The sequence below is a fragment of the Somniosus microcephalus genome, chromosome 5 (assembly GCF_052327205.1).
Source record: "Somniosus microcephalus isolate GS21.2 chromosome 5, FLI_Smic_1.0, whole genome shotgun sequence".
Lineage (NCBI taxonomy): Eukaryota > Metazoa > Chordata > Chondrichthyes > Squaliformes > Somniosidae > Somniosus > Somniosus microcephalus.
The window spans coordinates 10,480,237-10,503,408 of record NC_140991.1 but is presented as its reverse complement, the minus strand read 5'-3'; the positions used below and the strand labels follow the sequence as shown (position 1 = coordinate 10,503,408).

Below are 23,172 nucleotides of genomic sequence, written 5' to 3'. Positions count from 1 at the left end.
AACCCACCGAGGGGGGCGGGCTCTCCAAGGGCCTCGCCCCCGATAAGGGAGACGTCGAACGCTAGCATAGCAGCTATGTCGCTGGACTAGTAATCCAGAGGCCCGATGATCCGGAGACACAAGTTCAAATCCCACCACGGCAGCTGGGGAATTAAAAATCAATTTAAATGTTTCTATTAGATTTCTGGACACAAAAGGCATCAAGGGGTATGGTGGGAGAGAGCGGGAATATGATATTGAGATAGAGGATCAGCCATGATCAGATTGAATGGCGGAGCAGGCTCGAAGGGCCGAATGGCCGACTCCTGCTCCTATTTTTCTATTAAATTCAATCAGTAAGGGTGACCATGAAACTAGCGGATTGTTGTAAAATCCCACCTGGTTCATTAATGTCCTTTAGGGAAGGAAATCATAGTTCACGGCACAGAAGGAGGCCCTTCGGCCCATCGTGTCTGTGCCGGCAATCTGCCGTCCTTACCCGGTCTGGCCTATATGTGACTCCAGACCCTCGGCAATGTGGTTGACTCTTAACTGCCCCCTGAAATGGCCTAGCAAGCCACTCAGTTCTACCAAAAACCGCTACAAAGAAGTCACCACAGGGACTGCAGCGGTTCAAGGCGGCGGCTCACCACCACCTTCTCGAGGGCAACTAGGGATGGGCAATAAATGCCGGCCTTGCCAGCGATGCCCACATCTCATGAACAAATAATAAAAAGATGAAACAGGGAGGAGGACGTGGGGGATGGAGGGGAGGAAACTGGGGTTGGGGGGGGGGGGGGGGAGCCAAATTCACTGCTGGCCAATGGGCTTTCAGGAGGCTTGGAAATGGGGGAGGGAGGTAACAATGTGGAGGAGTTGGGGGGGGGGGGGGGAGGAGAAGAGAGGGGAATGAGAGGAGGCAGTTCTACAGGACAGTGGGGTATACTGGGTAAGGGAAGAGCCAGCAGTGAGGAGTGGGGAATGAGAAACAGGCCACTGTTAGAGGAGCAGTGACATACCCCTGGCAACGATCACCATGGGTCTGGGTGGGGCGAGGCCACGGAAAGACGGGCTTGAGTCAATCCATTGGATGAGGGACTTCAGTTACATGGAGAGACGAGAGAAGCCACGTCGCTGATCGGGTCCGCAACCCTTCACAAATCACTGGTTGGGCCTCAGCTGGAGTATTGTGTTCAATTCTGGGCACCGCACTTTAGGAAGGATGTCAGGGCCGTGGAGAGGGTGCAGAGGAGATTTACTAGAATGGTCCCAGGGCTGAGGGACTTCAGTTATGTGGAGAGACTGGAGAAGCTGAGGTTGTCCTCCTTAGAACAGAGAAGGTTAAGGGAACATCTAATTGAGGTGTTCAAAATTATGAAGGGTTTTGGTAGAATAGATCGGGAGAAAGTGTTTCCAGTGGCAGGAGGGTCGGTAACCAGAGGACACAGATTGAAGGTAATTGGCAAAAGAACCAGAGGAGAGATGAGGAGAATTTTTTCTACACAGCGAGTTGTTGTGATCTGGAATACGCTGCCTGAAAGGGCGGTGGGAGCAGATTCAATAATAACTTTCAAAAGGAAATTGGCTCTGGGGAAAGAGCAGGGGAGTGGGACTAATTGCAGAGCTCTTTCAAAGAGCCGGCACAGGGATGATGTCGGGAAGCACTTTTCCCACACAAAGTGCAGTGGAAATCTGCAGAGAAGATTCACCAGGATGTTACCTGGGATGGAGCGCCTCAGCTATGAAGAAAGACTAAACAGGCTGGGGTTGTTTTCCTTGGAGCAAAGAAGGCTGAGGGGGGACCTGATTGAGGTGTACAAAATGATGAGGGGCATAGATAGGGTAGATAAAGAGGAACTTTTCCCCTTAGTAGGGGGGTCAATAACAAGGGGGCACAGATTCAGGGTAAGGGGCAGGAGATTTAGAGGGGATTTGAGGAGGAACTTTTTCACCCAGAGAGTGGTTGGAATGTGGAACTCACTGCCTGAAAGGGTGGTAGAGGCAGGAACCCTCACAACATTCAAGAAGCATTTGGATGAGCACTTGAAATGCCATTGCATACAAGGCTATGGACCAAATGCTGTAAAATGGGATTAGACTGGACAGGGATGGATGGGCGGCGCAGACACGATGGGCCGAAGGGCCTCTTTCTGTGCTGTAAAACTCTATGACTCTCGCCCCCAAAAGGCTGTGGATGCTGGGGGGGTCAATTGGAGTTTTCAAGACGGAGATCGATTGGGTAAGGGGATCGAGCGACATGGAGCCAAGGCGGGCAGATGGACTTGAGGTGCAGATCAGCCATGATCTGATTGAAGGGCGGAACACGCTCGAGGGGCTGAATGGCCTCTTGTCCCTCTCTAGCTTTACAGGCCAAGGCCGCTCAGCACTCGAAGGGTTAAGTACGCTGGTTACCTTGTTGTTGTTGTCCTGGATTGGGAGCTTCATGCCAGACAGTATCAGAGGCTTCTTACCCTCCAACTGCGTCGCTGCAAAGATGGACATGAGAGATAATAAACATCCTGCCTGCGACTGTCACATTTCAAAGTGTCAAAAGTAACTTTCATTTTTTTTTTTTTTTAAAAAGAGGAAACCAGTCATTTCCTGCTAGTTTCTCTGACCCGGAAGCCAGCCATTTCCGGCTGGTTTCTCTGACCTGGAAGCCAGCCATTTCCTGCTGGTTTCTCTGACCTGGAAGCCAACCATTTCCTGCTGGTTTCTCTGACCGGGAAGCCAGCCATTTCCTGCTGGTTTCTCTGACCTAGAAGCCAGCCATTTCCTGCTGGTTTCTCTGACCTGAAAGCCAGCCAGTTCCTGCTGGTTTCTCTGACCTGGAAGCCAGCCATTTCCTGCTGGTTTCTCTGACCTGGATTTGCCACGGGCAGGAGCCGGGCATTTATAAGCAGCCGCCAGTCTGCAGCAAGTCCCTGCGGCAATTAGCCTCCAACTGACCACAGGACACACCTATTTAGATCCCTCTCCAAAGCTGGTGCCTGAGCAGTGAGCTTAAAGGGACAGGACAGGTCGAACACAGCCCCAGCTTTACAGTGAAACATCGCCAACCCGCTCCAAACCTCCAACTACCCATGAGCAATGCCACAGAGGATCAGCTAGTACGGCAATCAGTGCACAATTTAATGGAAATTAAACAACTATCCTTCATATCTGTTCTTAAAAGAGGGCTGCAGTCACGCCGCTCCAACCCTCCCACATTACAACAGTGACTCCACTTCAAAAGTACTTCATTGGCTGTAAAGCGCTTTGTAACAAGCAGGGTGGACAAAGGTGAACCAGTGGATGTGGTGTATTTGGATTTCCAGAAGGCATTCAATAAGGTGCCACATAAAAGGTTACTGCACAAGATAAGAGCTCACGGCATTGGGGGTAATATAATAGATTGGATAGAGAATTGGCTAACTAACAGAAAGCAGAGAGTCGGGATAAATGGGTCATTTTCCGGTTGGCAAACAGTAACTAGTGGGGTGCCACAGGGATCGGTGTTGGGGCCTCAACTATTTACAATCTACATTAATGACTTGGATGAAGGGTCCAAATGTAATGTAGCCAAGTTTGCGGATGATACAAAGATGGGTGGGAAAGCAAGTTGTGCAGAGAACTCAAAGAACCTGCAAAGGGATATAGACAGGCTAAGTGAGTGGGCAAACATTTGGCAGATGGAGTATAATGTGGGAAAGTGTGAGGTTATCCACTTTGGCAGGAAAAATAAAAAGGCAAATTATTATTTAAATGGAGAGAGATTACAAAATGCTGCAGTTCAGAGAGACCTGGGGGTCCTTGTACATGAAACACAAAAAGTTAGCATGCAGGTACAGCAAGTAATCAAAAAGGCAAATGGAATGTTGTCCTTTATTACAAGGGGGTTGGAATATAAAAGCAGGGAAGTCCTGCTACAACTGTACAGGGTATTGGTGAGACCACACCTGGAGTACTGCGTACAGTTTTGGTCTCTTTATTTAAGGAAGGATATACTTGCATTGGAGGCAGTTCAGAGACAATTCACGCGGTTAATTCCAGAGATGAGGGGGTTGACTTATGAAGAAAGGTTGAGCAGGTTGGGCCTATACTCATTGGAATTTAGAAGAATGAGAGGTGATCTTATTGAAACATATAAGATACTGAGGGGGCTCGACAAGGTAGATGCAGAGAGGATGTTTCCCCTCGTGGGGAAATCTAGAACTCGGGGGCATAGTTTCAGAATAAGGGTCGCACTTTTAGAACTGAGATGAGGAGGAATTTCTTCTCTCAGAGGGTCGTAAATCTGTGGAATTCTCTGCCCCAGAGAGCTGTGGAGGCTGGGTCATTGAATACATTTAAGGTGGAGATAGACAGATTTTTGCAAGATAAGGGAGTGAAGGGTTATGGGAAGCGGGCAGGGAAGTGGCCGCGGGTTGGTGGGCTGCGCGGCGCGGGGCGGTTTTACGTACAGGCGGAGTTGATGAGGTGTTTCAGCACGGTCAGCGTCCCGATGCGAGCTCGCTCGTTGTGGACCTCCAGTTTCTGCAAAAGGAAGGCGATGAGTCGGTCGGTGTAGGCCCAAGCTGAGAGAGAGAGAGAGAGAGAGAAAACCACAGGTCAAAGCTGCCCAGTCTACCTCGTGTTCAACCCCACGCCCTCGAGTTACAGCCGTCCTCAGCTCCAAACGAACTGGTTGCCCCTGACAACCGCCGCAGACATGAGTGTCGCGAGCTCGGGAGGAACGGGTGACTTAGGGCCCATGATTCCCCAAGCTCTCCACCACTGGGGGTTTTCCTCACCTCCTGTCTGGGTCTGTGGTCGACTCACTGATCGAGATCGATCGCTGTGATCAGTCAACAACTCCATTATTGTTGTATCGTGCGACTAACAGGAATTTTTTTATTCGGATGTCACTGTCAAGACCAGCATTTATTTTATTTTATTTAATTGCCCATCCCAAATTGAGAAGGTGGTGGTGAACCATCTTCTTACATAAGAACAAAAGAAATAGCAGGAGTCTGGTCAATACAGGACCAAGGTCCATCTAATTCACCACCGTCCGAGTCTCTCACCATCCTGACTTGTTTTATCGACCATTTTATAAACCAACAAGCTTGCATTTCTATAGCGCCTTACCCATTCAGCCCCTCGAGCCTGCTCTGCCATTCAATAAGATCATGGCTGATCTTCTACCTCATCTCCTCTTTCCTGCACTATCCCCATATCCCTCGATTCCCTTAATATCCAAAAATCTATCGCTCTCTGTCTTGAATATACTCAACGACTGAGCCTCCACAGCCCTCTGGGGTAGAGAATTCCAAAGATTCACCACCCTCTGAGTGAACAAATTTCTCCTCATCTCAGTCCTAAATGGCCGACCCCTTATTCTGAGGCTGTGACCCCTGGATCTAGACTCCCCAGCCAGGGGGAACATCCTCCCTGCATCTACCCTGTCTTCTTGAACCGCTGCAGTCCGTGTGGTGAAAGTACTCCCACGGTGCTGTTAGGGAGGGAGTTCCAGGATTTTGACCCAGCCACGATGAAGGACCGGCGATATACTTCCAAGTCAGGATGGTGAGAGACTTGGAAGGTGGTGAATTAGATGGACCTTGGTCATTGTATCGTCCAGTAATTCCTATGTTTGAGCTAGAGTCAGTGAATCACCATCACAAGCTGGACACTAAAAGGACCGACTCATCTTAGACAACATTCTACATCAAAGTGCTAAACCTTTTTCTATTACCTCTGCCGGCCTCTTCTCTCTTGTTTTAAAGACCATTTTATAAACCAACAAACTTGCATTTCCATAGTGCCTTATCCGACTTCAGGACGTCCCAAAGTGCTTCACAGCCAAAGTAGTACTTTTTGAAGCGTAATCACTGTTGTATGTAGGAAACACCGGCACAGACAGGATGGGCCGAATGGCCTCCTCCTGTGCTGTAAATTTCTATGATTCTATGAACACAGCAGCCAATCTGTGCACAGCAACCTCCCACAAACAGCAATGAGATAAATGACTTGCTAGTCTGTTTTAGTGATGTTGGTTGCAGGATAGATGGTGAGAACTCCCCTGCTCTTCTTCGAATAGTGCCTCAGGATCTTTTACATTCACCTGAGGGGGCAGACCGGGCCTCGGTTTAACGTCTCATTCAAAAGACGGGAGCTCCAAAAGTACAGTGCGGCGCTCCCTCAGTACTGCCCCTCCGACAGTGCGGCGCTCCCGCAGTACTGCCCCTCCGACAGTGCAGCGCTCCCTCAGTACTGCCCCTCCGACAGTGCAGCGCTCCCTCAGTACTGCCCCTCCGACAGTGCAGCACTCCCTCAGTACTGCCTCTCCGACAGTGCAGCACTCCCTCAGTACTGACCCTCCGACAGTGCGGCGCTCCCTCAGTACTGCCCCTCGGACAGAGCAGCGCTCCCGCAGTGCTGCCCCTCCGACAGTGCAGCACTCCCTCAGTACTGCCTCTCCGACAGTGCAGCGCTCCCTCAGTACTGACCCTCCGACAGTGCGGCGCTCCCTCAGTACTGCCCCTCCGACAGTGCGGCGCTCCCTCAGTACTGCCCCTCCGACAGTGCAGCGCTCCCTCAGTACTGCCCCTCCGACAGTGCAGCGCTCCCTCAGTACTGACCCTCCGACAGTGCAGCGCTCCCTCAGTACTGCCCCTCCGACAGTGCAGCGCTCCCTCAGTACTGCCCCTCCGATAGTGCAGCGCTCCCTCAGTACTGCCCCTCCGACAGTGCAGCGCTCCCTCAGTACTGCCCCTCCGACAGTGCAGCGCTCCCTCAGTACTGACCTTCCGACAGTGCAGCACTCCCTCAGTACTGCCCCTCCGACAGTGCAGCACTCCCTCAGTACTGACCCTCCGACAGTGCAGCGCTCCCTCAGCACTGCCCCTCCGACAGTGCGGCACTCCCTCAGTACTGCCCCTCCGACAGTGCGGCGCTCCCTCAGCACTGCACTGGGAGTGTCAGCCTGGATTCTGTGCTCAAGTCTCTGGAGTAGGACTCGAACCCACAACCTTCTGACTCAGAGGTGAGGGAGAGTGCTACCCACTGAGGCAAGGGTGACCCAAGGGTAAGACTCCCATTCCCAGCAAGAAAAATTCCTTACCCGGGGGTAGATTCCCGTTCCCTTACCCAGAGGGAGACTCCCATTTCCCAGCCCGAGATTCCTTACCCAGGACGGTAAAACAGCGAAGAGCTTCATTGTGGTTCTTGACGGCCATGTGATTGCTGTAATCTAACAGAGCACAGATCTGTGAAGAGATAAACAGAGTGACTGGTGCCGGCTGGTGAATAGGTGTCAAAATCATGAGGGGTTTGGATAGAGTAAATCAGGAGAGACTGCTTCCAGTGGCAGAAGGGTCGGTAACCAGAGGACACAGATTTAAGATAACTGACAAAAGAACCAGAGGAGAGATGAGAATTTTTTTTAATGTGGCAAGTTGTTATGTCTCTCAGTCCCTTACCTGGGGTGTAATATGAACAGTCTGTCTCTCACTCCCTTACCTGGGGGTGTAATATGAACAGTCTGTCTCTCAGTCCCTTACCTGGGGTGTAATATGAACAGTCTGTCTCTCAGTCCCTTACCTGGGGTGTAATATGAACAGTCTGTCTCTCAGTCCCTTACCTGGGGGTGTAATATGAACAGTCTGTCTCTCAGTCCCTTACCTGGGGTGTAATATGAACAGTCTGTCTCTCAGTCCCTTACCTGGGGTGTAATATGAACAGTCTGTCTCTCAGTCCCTTACCTGGGGGTGTAATATGAACAGTCTGTCTCTCAGTCCCTTACCTGGGGTGTAATATGAACAGTCTGTCTCTCACTCCCTTACCCGGGGTGTAATATGAACAGTCTGTCTCTCAGTCCCTTACCCGGGGTGTAATATGAACAGTCTGTCTCTCGCTCCCTTACCTGGGGTGTAATATGAACAGTCTGTCTCTCGCTCCCTTACCCGGGGTGTAATATGAACAGTCTGTCTCTCAGTCCCTTACCTGGGGTGTAATATGAACAGTCTGTCTCTCACTCCCTTACCTGGGGTGTAATATGAACAGTCTGTCTCTCACTCCCTTACCCGGGGTGTAATATGAACAGTCTGTCTCTCACTCCCTTACCCGGGGTGTAATATGAACAGTCTGTCTCTCAGTCCCTTACCTGGGGTGTAATATGAACAGTTTGTCTCTCAGTCCCTTACCTGGGGTGTAATATGAACAGTCTGTCTCTCAGTCCCTTACCTGGGGTGTAATATGAACAGTCTGTCTCTCAGTCCCTTACCTGGGGTGTAATATGAACAGTCTGTCTCTCGCTCCCTTACCTGGGGTGTAATATGAACAGTCTGTCTCTCAGTCCCTTACCTGGGGTGTAATATGAACAGTCTGTCTCTCACTCCCTTACCTGGGGTGTAATATGAACAGTCTGTCTCTCAGTCCCTTACCTGGGGTGTAATATGAACAGTCTGTCTCTCAGTCCCTTACCTGGGGTGTAATATGAACAGTCTGTCTCTCAGTCCCTTACCTGGGGTGTAATATGAACAGTCTGTCTCTCGCTCCCTTACCTGGGGTGTAATATGAACAGTCTGTCTCTCACTCCCTTACCTGGGGTGTAATATGAACAGTCTGTCTCTCGCTCCCTTACCTGGGGTGTAATATGAACAGTCTGTCTCTCAGTCCCTTACCTGGGGTGTAATATGAACAGTCTGTCTCTCACTCCCTTACCTGGGGTGTAATATGAACAGTCTGTCTCTCAGTCCCTTAACTGGGGTGTAATATGAACAGTCTGTCTCTCGCTCCCTTACCTGGGGTGTAATATGAACAGTCTGTCTCTCAGTCCCTTACCTGGGGTGTAATATGAACAGTCTGTCTCTCAGTCCCTTACCTGGGGTGTAATATGAACAGTCTGTCTCTCGCTCCCTTACCTGGGGTGTAATATGAACAGTCTGTCTCTCACTCCCTTACCTGGGGTGTAATATGAACAGTCTGTCTCTCGCTCCCTTACCTGGGGTGTAATATGAACAGTCTGTCTCTCACTCCCTTACCTGGGGTGTAATATGAACAGTCTGTCTCTCGCTCCCTTACCTGGGGTGTAATATGAACAGTCTGTCTCTCAGTCCCTTACCTGCGGTGTAATATGAACAGTCTCTCTCTCAGTCCCTTACCTGGGGTGTAATATGAACAGTCTGTCTCTCAGTCCCTTACCTGGGGGTGTAATATGAACAGTCTGTCTCTCAGTCCCTTACCTGGGGGTGTAATATGAACAGTCTGTCTCTCGCTCCCTTACCTGGGGTGTAATATGAACAGTCTGTCTCTCAGTCCCTTACCTGGGGTGTAATATGAACAGTCTGTCTCTCAGTCCCTTACCTGGGGGTGTAATATGAACAGTCTGTCTCTCACTCCCTTACCTGGGGTGTAATATGAACAGTCTGTCTCTCAGTCCCTTACCTGGGGTGTAATATGAACAGTCTGTCTCTCACTCCCTTACCTGGGGTGTAATATGAACAGTCTGTCTCTCACTCCCTTACCTGGGGTGTAATATGAACAGTCTGTCTCTCAGTCCCTTACCTGGGGTGTAATATGAACAGTCTGTCTCTCAGTCCCTTACCCGGGGTGTAATATGAACAGTCTGTCTCTCACTCCCTTACCTGGGGTGTAATATGAACAGTCTGTCTCTCAGTCTCTTACCTGGGGTGTAATATGAACAGTCTGTCTCTCAGTCCCTTACCTGGGGTGTAATATGAACAGTCTGTCTCTCAGTCCCTTACCCGGGGTGTAATATGAACAGTCTGTCTCTCACTCCCTTACCTGGGGTGTAATATGAACAGTCTGTCTCTCAGTCCCTTACCTGGGGTGTAATATGAACAGTCTGTCTCTCAGTCCCTTACCTGGGGTGTAATATGAACAGTCTGTCTCTCAGTCCCTTACCTGGGGTGTAATATGAACAGTCTGTCTCTCAGTCCCTTACCTGGGGTGTAATATGAACAGTCTGTCTCTCAGTCCCTTACCTGGGGTGTAATATGAACAGTCTGTCTCTCAGTCCCTTACCTGGGGTGTAATATGAACAGTCTGTCTCTCAGTCCCTTACCCGGGGTGTAATATGAACAGTCTGTCTCTCAGTCCCTTACCTGGGGGTGTAATATGAACAGTCTGTCTCTCGCTCCCTTACCTGGGGTGTAATATGAACAGTCTGTCTCTCACTCCCTTACCTGGGGTGTAATATGAACAGTCTGTCTCTCACTCCCTTACCTGGGGTGTAATATGAACAGTCTGTCTCTCACTCCCTTACCTGGGGTGTAATATGAACAGTCTGTCTCTCACTCCCTTACCTGGGGTGTAATATGAACAGTCTGTCTCTCACTCCCTTACCTGGGGTGTAATATGAACAGTCTGTCTCTCAGTCCCTTACCCGGGGGTGTAATATGAACAGTCTGTCTCTCAGTCCCTTACCTGGGGTGTAATATGAACAGTCTGTCTCTCAGTCCCTTACCTGGGGTGTAATATGAACAGTCTGTCTCTCACTCCCTTACCTGGGGTGTAATATGAACAGTCTGTCTCTCACTCCCTTACCCGGGGTGTAATATGAACAGTCTGTCTCTCACTCCCTTACCCGGGGGTGTAATATGAACAGTCTGTCTCTCAGTCCCTTACCCGGGGTGTAATATGAACAGTCTGTCTCTCAGTCCCTTACCCGGGTGTAATATGAACAGTCTGTCTCTCACTCCCTTACCCGGGGGTGTAATATGAACAGTCTGTCTCTCAGTCCCTTACCTGGGGGTGTAATATGAACAGTCTGTCACTCAGTGCCTTACCTGGGGTGTAATATGAACAGTCCGTCACTCAGTGCCTTACCTGGGGTGTAATATGAACAGTCTGTCTCTCGCTCCCTTACCTGGGGGTGTAATATGAACAGTCTGTCTCTCAGTCCCTTACCTGGGGGTGTAATATGAACAGTCTGTCACTCAGTGCCTTACCTGGGGTGTAATATGAACAGTCTGTCACTCAGTCCCTTACCCAGGGTGTAATATGAACAGTCTGTCTCTCACTCCCTTACCTGGGGTGTAATATGAACAGTCTGTCTCAGTGCCTTACCTGGGGTGTAATATGAACAGTCTGTCTCTCGCTCCCTTACCTGGGGTGTAATATGAACAGTCTGTCTCTCAGTCCCTTACCTGGGGTGTAATATGAACAGTCTGTCTCTCAGTCCCTTACCTGGGGTGTAATATGAACAGTCTGTCTCTCGCTCCCTTACCTGGGGTGTAATATGAACAGTCTGTCTCTCGCTCCCTTACCTGGGGTGTAATATGAACAGTCTGTCTCTCAGTCCCTTACCTGGGGTGTAATATGAACAGTCTGTCTCTCAGTCCCTTACCCAGGGTGTAATATGAACAGTCTGTCTCTCAGTCCCTTACCTGTGGTGTAATATGAACAGTCTGTCTCTCAGTCCCTTACCTGGGGTGTAATATGAACAGTCTGTCTCTCAGTCCCTTACCTGGGGTGTAATATGAACAGTCTGTCACTCAGTCCCTTACCTGGGGTGTAATATGAACAGTCTGTCACTCAGTGCCTTACCTGGGGTGTAATATGAACAGTCTGTCTCTCGCTCCCTTACCTGGGGGTGTAATATGAACAGTCTGTCTCTCAGTCCCTTACCTGGGGTGTAATATGAACAGTCTGTCTCTCAGTCCCTTACCTGGGGTGTAATATGAACAGTCTGTCTCTCACTCCCTTACCTGGGGTGTAATATGAACAGTCTGTCTCTCACTCCCTTACCTGGGGTGTAATATGAACAGTCTGTCACTCAGTCCCTTACCCAGGGTGTAATATGAACAGTCTGTCTCTCACTCCCTTACCTGGGGTGTAATATGAACAGTCTGTCTCTCACTCCCTTACCTGGGGTGTAATATGAACAGTCTGTCACTCAGTCCCTTACCTGGGTTGTAATATGAACAGTCTGTCTCTCAGTCCCTTACCTGGGGTGTAATATGAACAGTCTGTCTCTCAGTCCCTTACCTGGGGGTGTAATATGAACAGTCTGTCTCTCAGTCCCTTACCTGGGGTGTAATATGAACAGTCTGTCTCTCAGTCCCTTACCTGGGGTGTAATATGAACAGTCTGTCTCTCGCTCCCTTACCTGGGGTGTAATTTGAACAGTCTGTCTCTCACTCCCTTACCTGGGGGTGTAATATGAAGAGTCTGTCTCTCGCTCCCTTACCTGGGGGTGTAATATGAACAGTCTGTCTCTCAGTCCCTTACCTGGGGTGTAATATGAACAGTCTGTCTCTCGCTCCCTTACCTGGGGTGTAATATGAACAGTCTGTCTCTCGCTCCCTTACCTGGGGTGTAATTTGAACAGTCTGTCTCTCACTCCCTTACCTGGGGGTGTAATATGAACAGTCTGTCTCTCGCTCCCTAACCTGGGGTGTAATATGAACAGTCTGTCTCTCACTCCCTTACCTGGGGGTGTAATATGAACAGTCTGTCTCTCGCTCCCTTACCTGGGGTGTAATATGAACAGTCTGTCTCTCGCTCCCTTACCTGGGGTGTAATTTGAACAGTCTGTCTCTCACTCCCTTACCTGGGGGTGTAATATGAACAGTCTGTCTCTCGCTCCCTTACCTGGGGTGTAATTTGAACAGTCTGTCTCTCACTCCCTTACCTGGGGGTGTAATATGAACAGTCTGTCTCTCACTCCCTTACCTGGGGGTGTAATATGAACAGTCTGTCTCTCGCTCCCTTACCTGGGGTGTAATTTGAACAGTCTGTCTCTCACTCCCTTACCTGGGGGTGTAATATGAACAGTCTGTCTCTCAGTCCCTTACCTGGGGGGTGTAATATGAACAGTCTGTCTCTCAGTCCCTTACCTGGGGTGTCATATGAACAGTCTGTCTCTCAGTCCCTTACCTGGGGTGTAATATGAACAGTCTGTCTCTCACTCCCTTACCCGGGGTGTAATATGAACAGTCTGTCTCTCACTCCCTTACCTGGGGTGTAATATGAACAGTCTGTCTCTCGCTCCCTTACCTGGGGTGTAATATGAACAGTCTGTCTCTCAGTCCCTTACCTGGGGGTGTAATATGAACAGTCTGTCTCTCAGTCCCTTACCTGGGGGGTGTAATATGAACAGTCTGTCTCTCAGTCCCTTACCTGGGGTGTAATATGAACAGTCTGTCTCTCGCTCCCTTACCTGGGGTGTAATATGAACAGTCTGTCTCTCAGTCCCTTACCTGGGGTGTAATATGAAGAGTCTGTCTCTCACTCCCTTACCTGGGGGTGTAATATGAACAGTCTGTCTCTCAGTCCCTTACCTGGGGTGTAATATGAACAGTCTGTCTCTCAGTCCCTTACCTGGGGTGTAATATGAACAGTCTGTCTCTCAGTCCCTTACCTGGGGTGTAATATGAACAGTCTGTCTCTCACTCCCTTACCTGGGGTGTAATATGAACAGTCTGTCTCTCAGTCCCTTACCCGGGGTGTAATATGAACAGTCTGTCTCTCAGTCCCTTACCTGGGGTGTAATATGAACAGTCTGTCTCTCAGTCCCTTACCTGGGGTGTAATATGAACAGTCTGTCTCTCAGTCCCTTACCTGGGGTGTAATATGAACAGTCTGTCTCTCAGTCCCTTACCTGGGGTGTAATATGAACAGTCTGTCTCTCAGTCCCTTACCTGGGGTGTAATATGAACAGTCTGTCTCTCACTCCCTTACCTGGGGTGTAATATGAACAGTCTGTCTCTCAGTCCCTTACCTGGGGGTGTAATATGAACAGTCTGTCTCTCGGTCCCTTACCCGGGGTGTAATATGAACAGTCTGTCTCTCAGTCCCTTACCTGCGGTGTAATATGAACAGTCTGTCTCTCAGTCCCTTACCTGCGGTGTAATATGAACAGTCTGTCTCTCAGTCCCTTACCTGGGGTGTAATATGAACAGTCTGTCTCTCACTCCCTTACCTGGGGTGTAATATGAACAGTCTGTCTCTCACTCCCTTACCTGGGGTGTAATATGAACAGTCTGTCTCTCAGTCCCTTACCTGGGGGTGTAATATGAACAGTCTGTCTCTCGCTCCCTTACCTGGGGTGTAATATGAACAGTCTGTCTCTCGCTCCCTTACCTGGGGTGTAATATGAACAGTCTGTCTCTCAGTCCCTTACCTGGGGTGTAATATGAACAGTCTGTCTCTCGCTCCCTTACCTGGGGTGTAATATGAACAGTCTGTCTCTCAGTCCCTTACCTGGGGTGTAATATGAACAGTCTGTCTCTCGCTCCCTTACCTGGGGTGTAATATGAACAGTCTGTCCCTCAGTCCCTTACCTGGGGTGTAATATGAAAAGTCTGTCTCTCAGTCCCTTACCTGGGGTGTAATATGAACAGTCTGTCTCTCGCTCCCTTACCTGGGGTGTAATATGAACAGTCTGTCCCTCAGTCCCTTACCTGGGGTGTAATATGAACAGTCTGTCTCTCAGTCCCTTACCTGGGGTGTAATATGAACAGTCTGTCTCTCACTCCCTTACCTGGGGTGTAATATGAACAGTCTGTCTCTCACTCCCTCACCCGGGGTGTAATATGAACAGTCTGTCTCTCAGTCCCTTACCCGGGGTGTAATATGAACAGTCTGTCTCTCAGTCCCTTACCTGGGGTGTAATATGAACAGTCTGTCTCTCAGTCCCTTACCTGGGGTGTAATATGAACAGTCTGTCTCTCACTCCCTTACCTGGTGTGTAATATGAACAGTCTGTCTCTCAGTCCCTTACCTGGGGTGTAATATGAACAGTCTGTCTCTCAGTCCCTTACCTGGGGTGTAATATGAACAGTCTGTCTCTCAGTCCCTTACCCGGGGTGTAATATGAACAGTCTGTCTCTCAGTCCCTTACCTGGGGTGTAATATGAACAGTCTGTCTCTCAGTCCCTTACCTGGGGTGTAATATGAACAGTCTGTCTCTCAGTCCCTTACCTGGGGTGTAATATGAACAGTCTGTCTCTCAGTCCCTTACCTGGGGTGTAATATGAACAGTCTGTCTCTCACTCCCTTACCTGGTGTGTAATATGAACAGTCTGTCTCTCAGTCCCTTACCCGGGGTGTAATATGAACAGTCTGTCTCTCAGTCCCTTACCCGGGGTGTAATATGAACAGTCTGTCACTCACTCCCTTACCCGGGGTGTAATATGAACAGTCTGTCTCTCACTCCCTTACCTGGGGTGTAATATGAACAGTCTGTCTCTCAGTCCCTTACCTGGGGTGTAATATGAACAGTCTGTCTCTCACTCCCTTACCCGGGGTGTAATATGAACAGTCTGTCTCTCAGTCCCTTACCTGGGGGTGTAATATTAACAGTCTGTCTCTCGCTCCCTTACCTGGGGGTGTAATATGAACAGTCTGTCTCTCAGTCCCTTACCTGGGGTGTAATATGAACAGTCTGTCTCTCAGTCCCTTACCTGCGGTGTAATATGAACAGTCTGTCTCTCGCTCCCTTACCTGGGGTGTAATATGAACAGTCTGTCTCTCGCTCCCTTACCTGGGGTGTAATATGAACAGTCTGTCTCTCGCTCCCTTACCTGGGGTGTAATATGAACAGTCTGTCTCTCAGTCCCTTACCTGGGGTGTAATATGAACAGTCTGTCTCTCAGTCCCTTACCTGGGGTGTAATATGAACAGTCTGTCTCTCGCTCCCTTACCCGGGGTGTAATATGAACAGTCTGTCTCTCGCTCCCTTACCCGGGGTGTAATATGAACAGTCTGTCTCTCAGTCCCTTACCTGGGGTGTAATATGAACAGTCTGTCTCTCAGTCCCTTACCTGGGGTGTAATATGAACAGTCTGTCTCTCAGTCCCTTACCCGGGGTGTAATATGAACAGTCTGTCTCTCAGTCCCTTACCCGGGGTGTAATATGAACAGTCTCTCTCTCACTCCCTTACCTGGGGTGTAATATGAACAGTCTGTCTCTCGCTCCCTTACCCGGGGTGTAATATGAACAGTCTGTCTCTCAGTCCCTTACCTGGGGTGTAATATGAACAGTCTGTCTCTCAGTCCCTTACCTGGGGTGTAATATGAACAGTCTGACTCTCAGTCCCTTACCCGGGGTGTAATATGAACAGTGTGTCTCTCAGTCCCTTACCCGGGGTGTAATATGAACAGTCTGTCTCTCAGTCCCTTACCTGGGGTGTAATATGAACAGTCTGTCTCTCAGTCCCTTACCCGGGGTGTAATATGAACAGTCTGTCTCTCAGTCCCTTACCCGGGGTGTAATATGAACAGTCTGTCTCTCAGTCCCTTACCTGGGGTGTAATATGAACAGTCTGTCTCTCAGTCCCTTACCTGGGGTGTAATATGAACAGTCTGTCTCTCGCTCCCTTACCCGGGGTGTAATATGAACAGTCTGTCTCTCAGTCCCTTACCTGGGGTGTAATATGAACAGTCTGTCTCTCACTCCCTTACCTGGGGTGTAATATGAACAGTCTGTCTCTCGCTCCCTTACCCGGGGTGTAATATGAACAGTCTGTCTCTCAGTCCCTTACCTGGGGTGTAATATGAACAGTCTGTCTCTCAGTCCCATACCTGGGGTGTAATATGAACAGTCTGTCTCTCAGTCCCATACCTGGGGTGTAATATGAACAGTCTGTCTCTCACTCCCTTACCTGGGGTGTAATACGAACAGTCTGTCTCTCACTCCCTTACCTGGGGTGTAATATGAACAGTCTGTCTCTCAGTCCCTTACCTGGGGTGTAATATGAACAGTCTGTCTCTCGCTCCCTTACCTGGGGTGTAATACGAACAGTCTGTCTCTCAGTCCCTTACCTGGGGTGTAATATGAACAGTCTGTCTCTCAGTCCCTTACCTGGGGTGTAATATGAACAGTCTGTCTCTCAGTCCCTTACCTGGGGTGTAATATGAACAGTCTGTCTCTCGCTCCCTTACCTGGGGTGTAATATGAACAGTCTGTCTCTCAGTCCCTTACCTGGGGTGTAATATGAACAGTCTGTCTCTCACTCCCTTACCTGGGGGTGTAATATGAACAGTCTGTCTCTCAGTCCCTTACCTGGGGTGTAATATGAACAGTCTGTCTCTCGCTCCCTTACCTGGGGTGTAATATGAACAGTCTGTCTCTCAGTCCCTTACCTGGGGTGTAATATGAACAGTCTGTCTCTCACTCCCTTACCTGGGGTGTAATATGAACAGTCTGTCTCTCACTCCCTTACCTGGGGTGTAATATGAACAGTCTGTCTCTCAGTCCCTTACCCGGGGTGTAATATGAACAGTCTGTCTCTCACTCCCTTACCTGGGGTGTAATATGAACAGTCTGTCTCTCAGTCCCTTACCCGGGGTGTAATATGAACAGTCTGTCTCTCACTCCCTTACCCGGGGTGTAATATGAACAGTCTGTCTCTCAGTCCCTTACCCGGGGTGTAATATGAACAGTCTGTCTCTCGCTCCCTTACCTGGGGGTGTAATATGAACAGTCTGTCTCTCACTCCCTTACCTGGGGGTGTAATATGAACAGTCTGTCTCTCAGTCCCTTACCTGGGGTGTAATATGAACAGTCTGTCTCTCAGTCCCTTACCCGGGGTGTAATATGAACAGTCTGTCTCTCGCTCCCTTACCTGGGGGTGTAATATGAACAGTCTGTCTCTCACTCCCTTACCTGGGGTGTAATATGAACAGTCTGTCTCTCAGTCCCTTACCTGGGGTGTAATATGAACAGTCTGTCTCTCGCTCCCTTACCTGGGGTGTAATATGAACAGTCTGTCTCTCACTCCCTTACCTGGGGGTGTAATATGAACAGTCTGTCTCTCAGTCCCTTACCTGGGGTGTAATATGAACAGTCTGTCTCTCACTCCCTTACCTGGGGTGTAATATGAACAGTCTGTCTCTCAGTCCCTTACCTGGGGTGTAATATGAACAGTCTGTCTCTCGCTCCCTTACCTGGGGTGTAATATGAACAGTCTGTCTCTCGCTCCCTTACCCGGGGTGTAATATGAACAGTCTGTCTCTCAGTCCCTTACCTGGGGTGTAATATGAACAGTCTGTCTCTCACTCCCTTACCTGGGGGTGTAATATGAACAGTCTGTCTCTCACTCCCTTACCTGGGGTGTAATATGAACAGTCTGTCTCTCGCTCCCTTACCCGGGGTGTAATATGAACAGTCTGTCTCTCAGTCCCTTACCTGGGGTGTAATATGAACAGTCTGTCTCTCACTCCCTTACCTGGGGGTGTAATATGAACAGTCTGTCTCTCAGTCCCTTACCTGGGGTGTAATATGAACAGTCTGTCTCTCAGTCCCTTACCTAGGGTGTAATATGAACAGTCTGTCTCTCAGTCCCTTACCTGGGGTGTAATATGAACAGTCTGTCTCTCACTCCCTTACCTGGGGTGTAATATGAACAGTCTGTCTCTCAGTCCCTTACCTGGGGTGTAATATGAACAGTCTGTCTCTCAGTCCCTTACCTGGGGGTGTAATATGAACAGTCTGTCTCTCACTCCCTTACCTGGGGTGTAATATGAACAGTCTGTCTCTCAGTCCCTTACCTGGGGGTGTAATATGAACAGTCTGTCTCTCGCTCCCTTACCTGGGGTGTAATATGAACAGTCTGTCTCTCAGTCCCTTACCTGGGGTGTAATATGAACAGTCTGTCTCTCACTCCCTTACCTGGGGTGTAATATGAACAGTCTGTCTCTCAGTCCCTTACCTGGGGTGTAATATGAACAGTCTGTCTCTCAGTCCCTTACCTGGGGTGTAATATGAACAGTCTGTCTCTCAGTCCCTTACCTGGGGTGTAATATGAACAGTCTGTCTCTCAGTCCCTTACCCGGGGTGTAATATGAACAGTCTGTCTCTCAGTCCCTTACCTGGGGTGTAATATGAACAGTCTGTCTCTCAGTCCCTTACCTGGGGTGTAATATGAACAGTCTGTCTCTCACTCCCTTACCTGGGGTGTAATATGAACAGTCTGTCTCTCACTCCCTTACCTGGGGTGTAATATGAACAGTCTGTCTCTCAGTCCCTTACCTGGGGGTGTAATATGAACAGTCTGTCTCTCGCTCCCTTACCTGGGGTGTAATATGAACAGTCTGTCTCTCAGTCCCTTACCTGGGGTGTAATATGAACAGTCTGTCTCTCAGTCCCTTACCTGGGGGTGTAATATGAACAGTCTGTCTCTCGCTCCCTTACCTGGGGTGTAATATGAACAGTCTGTCTCTCAGTCCCTTACCTGGGGTGTAATATGAACAGTCTGTCTCTCAGTCCCTTACCTGGGGGTGTAATATGAACAGTCTGTCTCTCGATCCCTTACCTGGGGTGTAATATGAACAGTCTGTCTCTCAGTCCCTTACCCGGGGTGTAATATGAACAGTCTGTCTCTCAGTCCCTTACCTGGGGTGTAATATGAACAGTCTGTCTCTCGCTCCCTTACCTGGGGTGTAATATGAACAGTCTGTCTCTCAGTCCCTTACCTGGGGTGTAATATGAACAGTCTGTCTCTCAGTCCCTTACCTGGGGTGTAATATGAACAGTCTGTCTCTCAGTCCCTTACCTGGGGTGTAATATGAACAGTCTGTCTCTCAGTCCCTTACCTGGGGTGTAATATGAACAGTCTGTCTCTCAGTCCCTTACTTGGGGTGTAATATGAACAGTCTGTCTCTCAGTCCCTTACCTGGGGTGTAATATGAACAGTCTGTCTCTCGCTCCCTTACCTGGGGGTGTAATATGAACAGTCTGTCTCTCAGTCCCTTACCTGGGGTGTAATATGAACAGTCTGTCTCTCGCTCCCTTACCTGGGGGTGTAATATGAACAGTCTGTCTCTCAGTCCCTTACCTGGGGTGTAATATGAACAGTCTGTCTCTCAGTCCCTTACCTGGGGTGTAATATGAACAGTCTGTCTCTCAGTCCCTTACCTGGGGTGTAATATGAACAGTCTGTCTCTCAGTCCCTTACCTGGGGTGTAATATGAACAGTCTGTCTCTCAGTCCCTTACCTGGGGTGTAATATGAACAGTCTGTCTCTCGCTCCCTTACCTGGGGTGTAATATGAACAGTCTGTCTCTCAGTCCCTTACCTGGGGTGTAATATGAACAGTCTGTCTCTCAGTCCCTTACCTGGGGTGTATTATTAACAGTCTGTCTCTCAGTCCCTTACCTGGGGTGTAATATGAACAGTCTGTCTCTCAGTCCCTTACCTGGGGTGTAATATGAACAGTCTGTCTCTCAGTCTCTTACCTGGGGTGTAATATGAACAGTCTGTCTCTCGCTCCCTTACCTGGGGTGTAATATGAACAGTCTGTCTCTCACTCCCTTACCTGGGGTGTAATATTAACAGTCTGTCTCTCAGTCCCTTACCTGGGGTGTAATATGAACAGTCTGTCTCTCAGTCCCTTACCTGGGGTGTAATATGAACAGTCTGTCTCTCACTCCCTTACCTGGGGTGTAATATGAACAGTCTGTCTCTCACTCCCTTACCTGGGGTGTAATATGAACAGTCTGTCTCTCACTCCCTTACCTGGGGTGTAATATGAACAGTCTGTCTCTCAGTCCCTTACCTGGGGTGTAATATGAACAGTCTGTCTCTCAGTCCCTTACCTGGGGTGTAATATGAACAGTCTGTCTCTCAGTCCCTTACCTGGGGTGTAATATGAACAGTCTGTCTCTCACTCCCTTACCTGGGGTGTAATATGAACAGTCTGTCTCTCAGTCCCTTACCTGGGGTGTAATATGAACAGTCTGTCTCTCACTCCCTTACCTGGGGTGTAATATGAACAGTCTGTCTCTCACTCCCTTACCTGCGGTGTAATATGAACAGTCTGTCTCTCACTCCCTTACCTGGGGTGTAATATGAACAGTCTGTCTCTCACTCCCTTACCTGGGGTGTAATATGAACAGTCTGTCTCTCACTCCCTTACCTGCGGTGTAATATGAACAGTCTGTCTCTCAGTCCCTTACCTGGGGTGTAATATGAACAGTCTGTCTCTCACTCCCTTACCTGGGGTGTAATATGAACAGTCTGTCTCTCACTCCCTTACCTGGGGTGTAATATGAACAGTCTGTCTCTCAGTCCCTTACCTGGGGTGTAATATGAACAGTCTGTCTCTCGCTCCCTTACCTGGGGTGTAATATGAACAGTCTGTCTCTCGCTCCCTTACCTGGGGTGTAATATGAACAGTCTGTCTCTCAGTCCCATACCTGGGGTGTAATATGAACAGTCTGCCTCTCACTCCCTTACCTGGGGTGTAATATGAACAGTCTGTCTCTCGCTCCCTTACCTGGGGTGTAATATGAACAGTCTGTCTCTCGCTCCCTTACCTGGGGTGTAATATGAACAGTCTGTCTCTCAGTCCCATACCTGGGGTGTAATATGAACAGTCTGTCTCTCACTCCCTTACCTGGGGTGTAATATGAACAGTCTGTCTCTCGCTCCCTTACCTGGGGTGTAATATGAACAGTCTCTGTCTCTCAGTCCCATACCTGGGGTGTAATATGAACAGTCTGTCCCTCACTCCCTTACCTGGGGTGTAATATGAACAGTCTGTCTCTCGCTCCCTTACCTGGGGGTGTAATATGAACAGTCTGTCTCTCAGTCCCATACCTGGGGTGTAATATGAACAGTCTGTCTCTCACTCCCTTACCTGGGGTGTAATATGAACAGTCTGTCTCTCGCTCCCTTACCTGGGGGTGTAATATGAACAGTCTGTCTCTCGCTCCCTTACCTGGGGTGTAATATGAACAGTCTGTCTCTCACTCCCTTACCTGGGGGTGTAATATGAACAGTCTGTCTCTCAGTCCCTTACCTGGGGTGTAATATGAACAGTCTGTCTCTCAGTCCCTTACCTGGGGTGTAATATGAACAGTCTGTCTCAGTCCCATACCTGGGGTGTAATATGAACAGTCTGTCTCTCACTCCCTTACCTGGGGTGTAATATGAACAGTCTGTCTCTCGCTCCCTTACCTGGGGGTGTAATATGAACAGTCTGTCTCTCGCTCCCTTACCTGGGGGTGTAATATGAACAGTCTGTCTCTCAGTCCCTTACCTGGGGTGTAATATGAACAGTCTGTCCCTCACTCCCTTACCTGGGGGTGTAATATGAACAGTCTGTCTCTCAGTCCCTTAACTGGGGTGTAATATGAACAGTCTGTCTCTCACTCCCTTACCTGGGGGTGTAATATGAACAGTCTGTCTCTCGCTCCCTTACCTGGGGGTGTAATATGAACAGTCTGTCTCTCAGTCCCTTACCTGGGGTGTAATATGAACAGTCTGTCCCTCACTCCCTTACCTGGGGGTGTAATATGAACAGTCTGTCTCTCACTCCCTTACCTGGGGGTGTAATATGAACAGTCTGTCTCTCAGTCCCTTACCTGGGGTGTAATATGAACAGTCTGTCCCTCACTCCCTTACCTGGGGGTGTAATATGAACAGTCTGTCTCTCGCTCCCTTACCTGGGGTGTAATATGAACAGTCTGTCTCTCAGTCCCTTACCTGGGGTGTAATATGAACAGTCTGTCTCTCACTCCCTTACCTGGGGGTGTAATATGAACAGTCTGTCTCTCGCTCCCTTACCTGGGGGTGTAATATGAACAGTCTGTCTCTCAGTCCCTTACCTGGGGTGTAATATGAACAGTCTGTCCCTCACTCCCTTACCTGGGGGTGTAATATGAACAGTCTGTCTCTCAGTCCCTTACCTGGGGTGTAATATGAACAGTCTGTCTCTCAGTCCCTTACCTGGGGTGTAATATGAACAGTCTGTCTCTCAGTCCCTTACCTGGGGTGTAATATGAACAGTCTGTCTCTCAGTCCCTTACCTGGTGTGTAATATGAACAGTCTGTCTCTCAGTCCCTTACCTGGGGTGTAATATGAACAGTCTGTCTCTCACTCCCTTACCTGGGGGTGTAATATGAACAGTCTGTCTCTCAGTCCCTTACCTGGGGTGTAATATGAACAGTCTGTCTCTCACTCCCTTACCTGGGGGTGTAATATGAACAGTCTCTCTCTCACTCCCTTACCTGGGGGTGTAATATGAACAGTCTCTCTCTCAGTCCCTTACCCGGGGTGTAATATGAACAGTCTGTCTCTCGCTCCCTTACCTGGGGGTGTAATATGAACAGTCTGTCTCTCAGTCCCTTACCCGGGGTGTAATATGAACAGTCTCTCTCTCACTCCCTTACCTGGGGGTGTAATATGAACAGTCTGTCTCTCGCTCCCTTACCTGGGGGTGTAATATGAACAGTCTGTCTCTCAGTCCCTTACCTGGGGT

General features: G+C 49.3%; 1 protein-coding gene across 1 annotated transcript in view; it reads right to left on the bottom strand.

The window, feature by feature from the left end:
* Window positions 1–1,844: 1,844 nt before the first annotated feature.
* Window positions 1,845–23,172, bottom strand: part of LOC147116875 (maestro heat-like repeat-containing protein family member 1) — a 31,859-nt gene continuing 10,531 nt past the window's right edge. The window contains exons 5-7 of the mRNA XM_085987299.1: window positions 7,130–7,208; window positions 4,422–4,535; window positions 1,845–2,465 (exon numbers count right to left, since the gene is read on the bottom strand). Of these exons, the coding sequence (XP_085843425.1) occupies window positions 1,957–2,465; window positions 4,422–4,535; window positions 7,130–7,208 (702 nt within the window). The 3' untranslated portion in view covers window positions 1,845–1,956. The remainder of the gene's footprint in view (window positions 2,466–4,421; window positions 4,536–7,129; window positions 7,209–23,172) is intronic.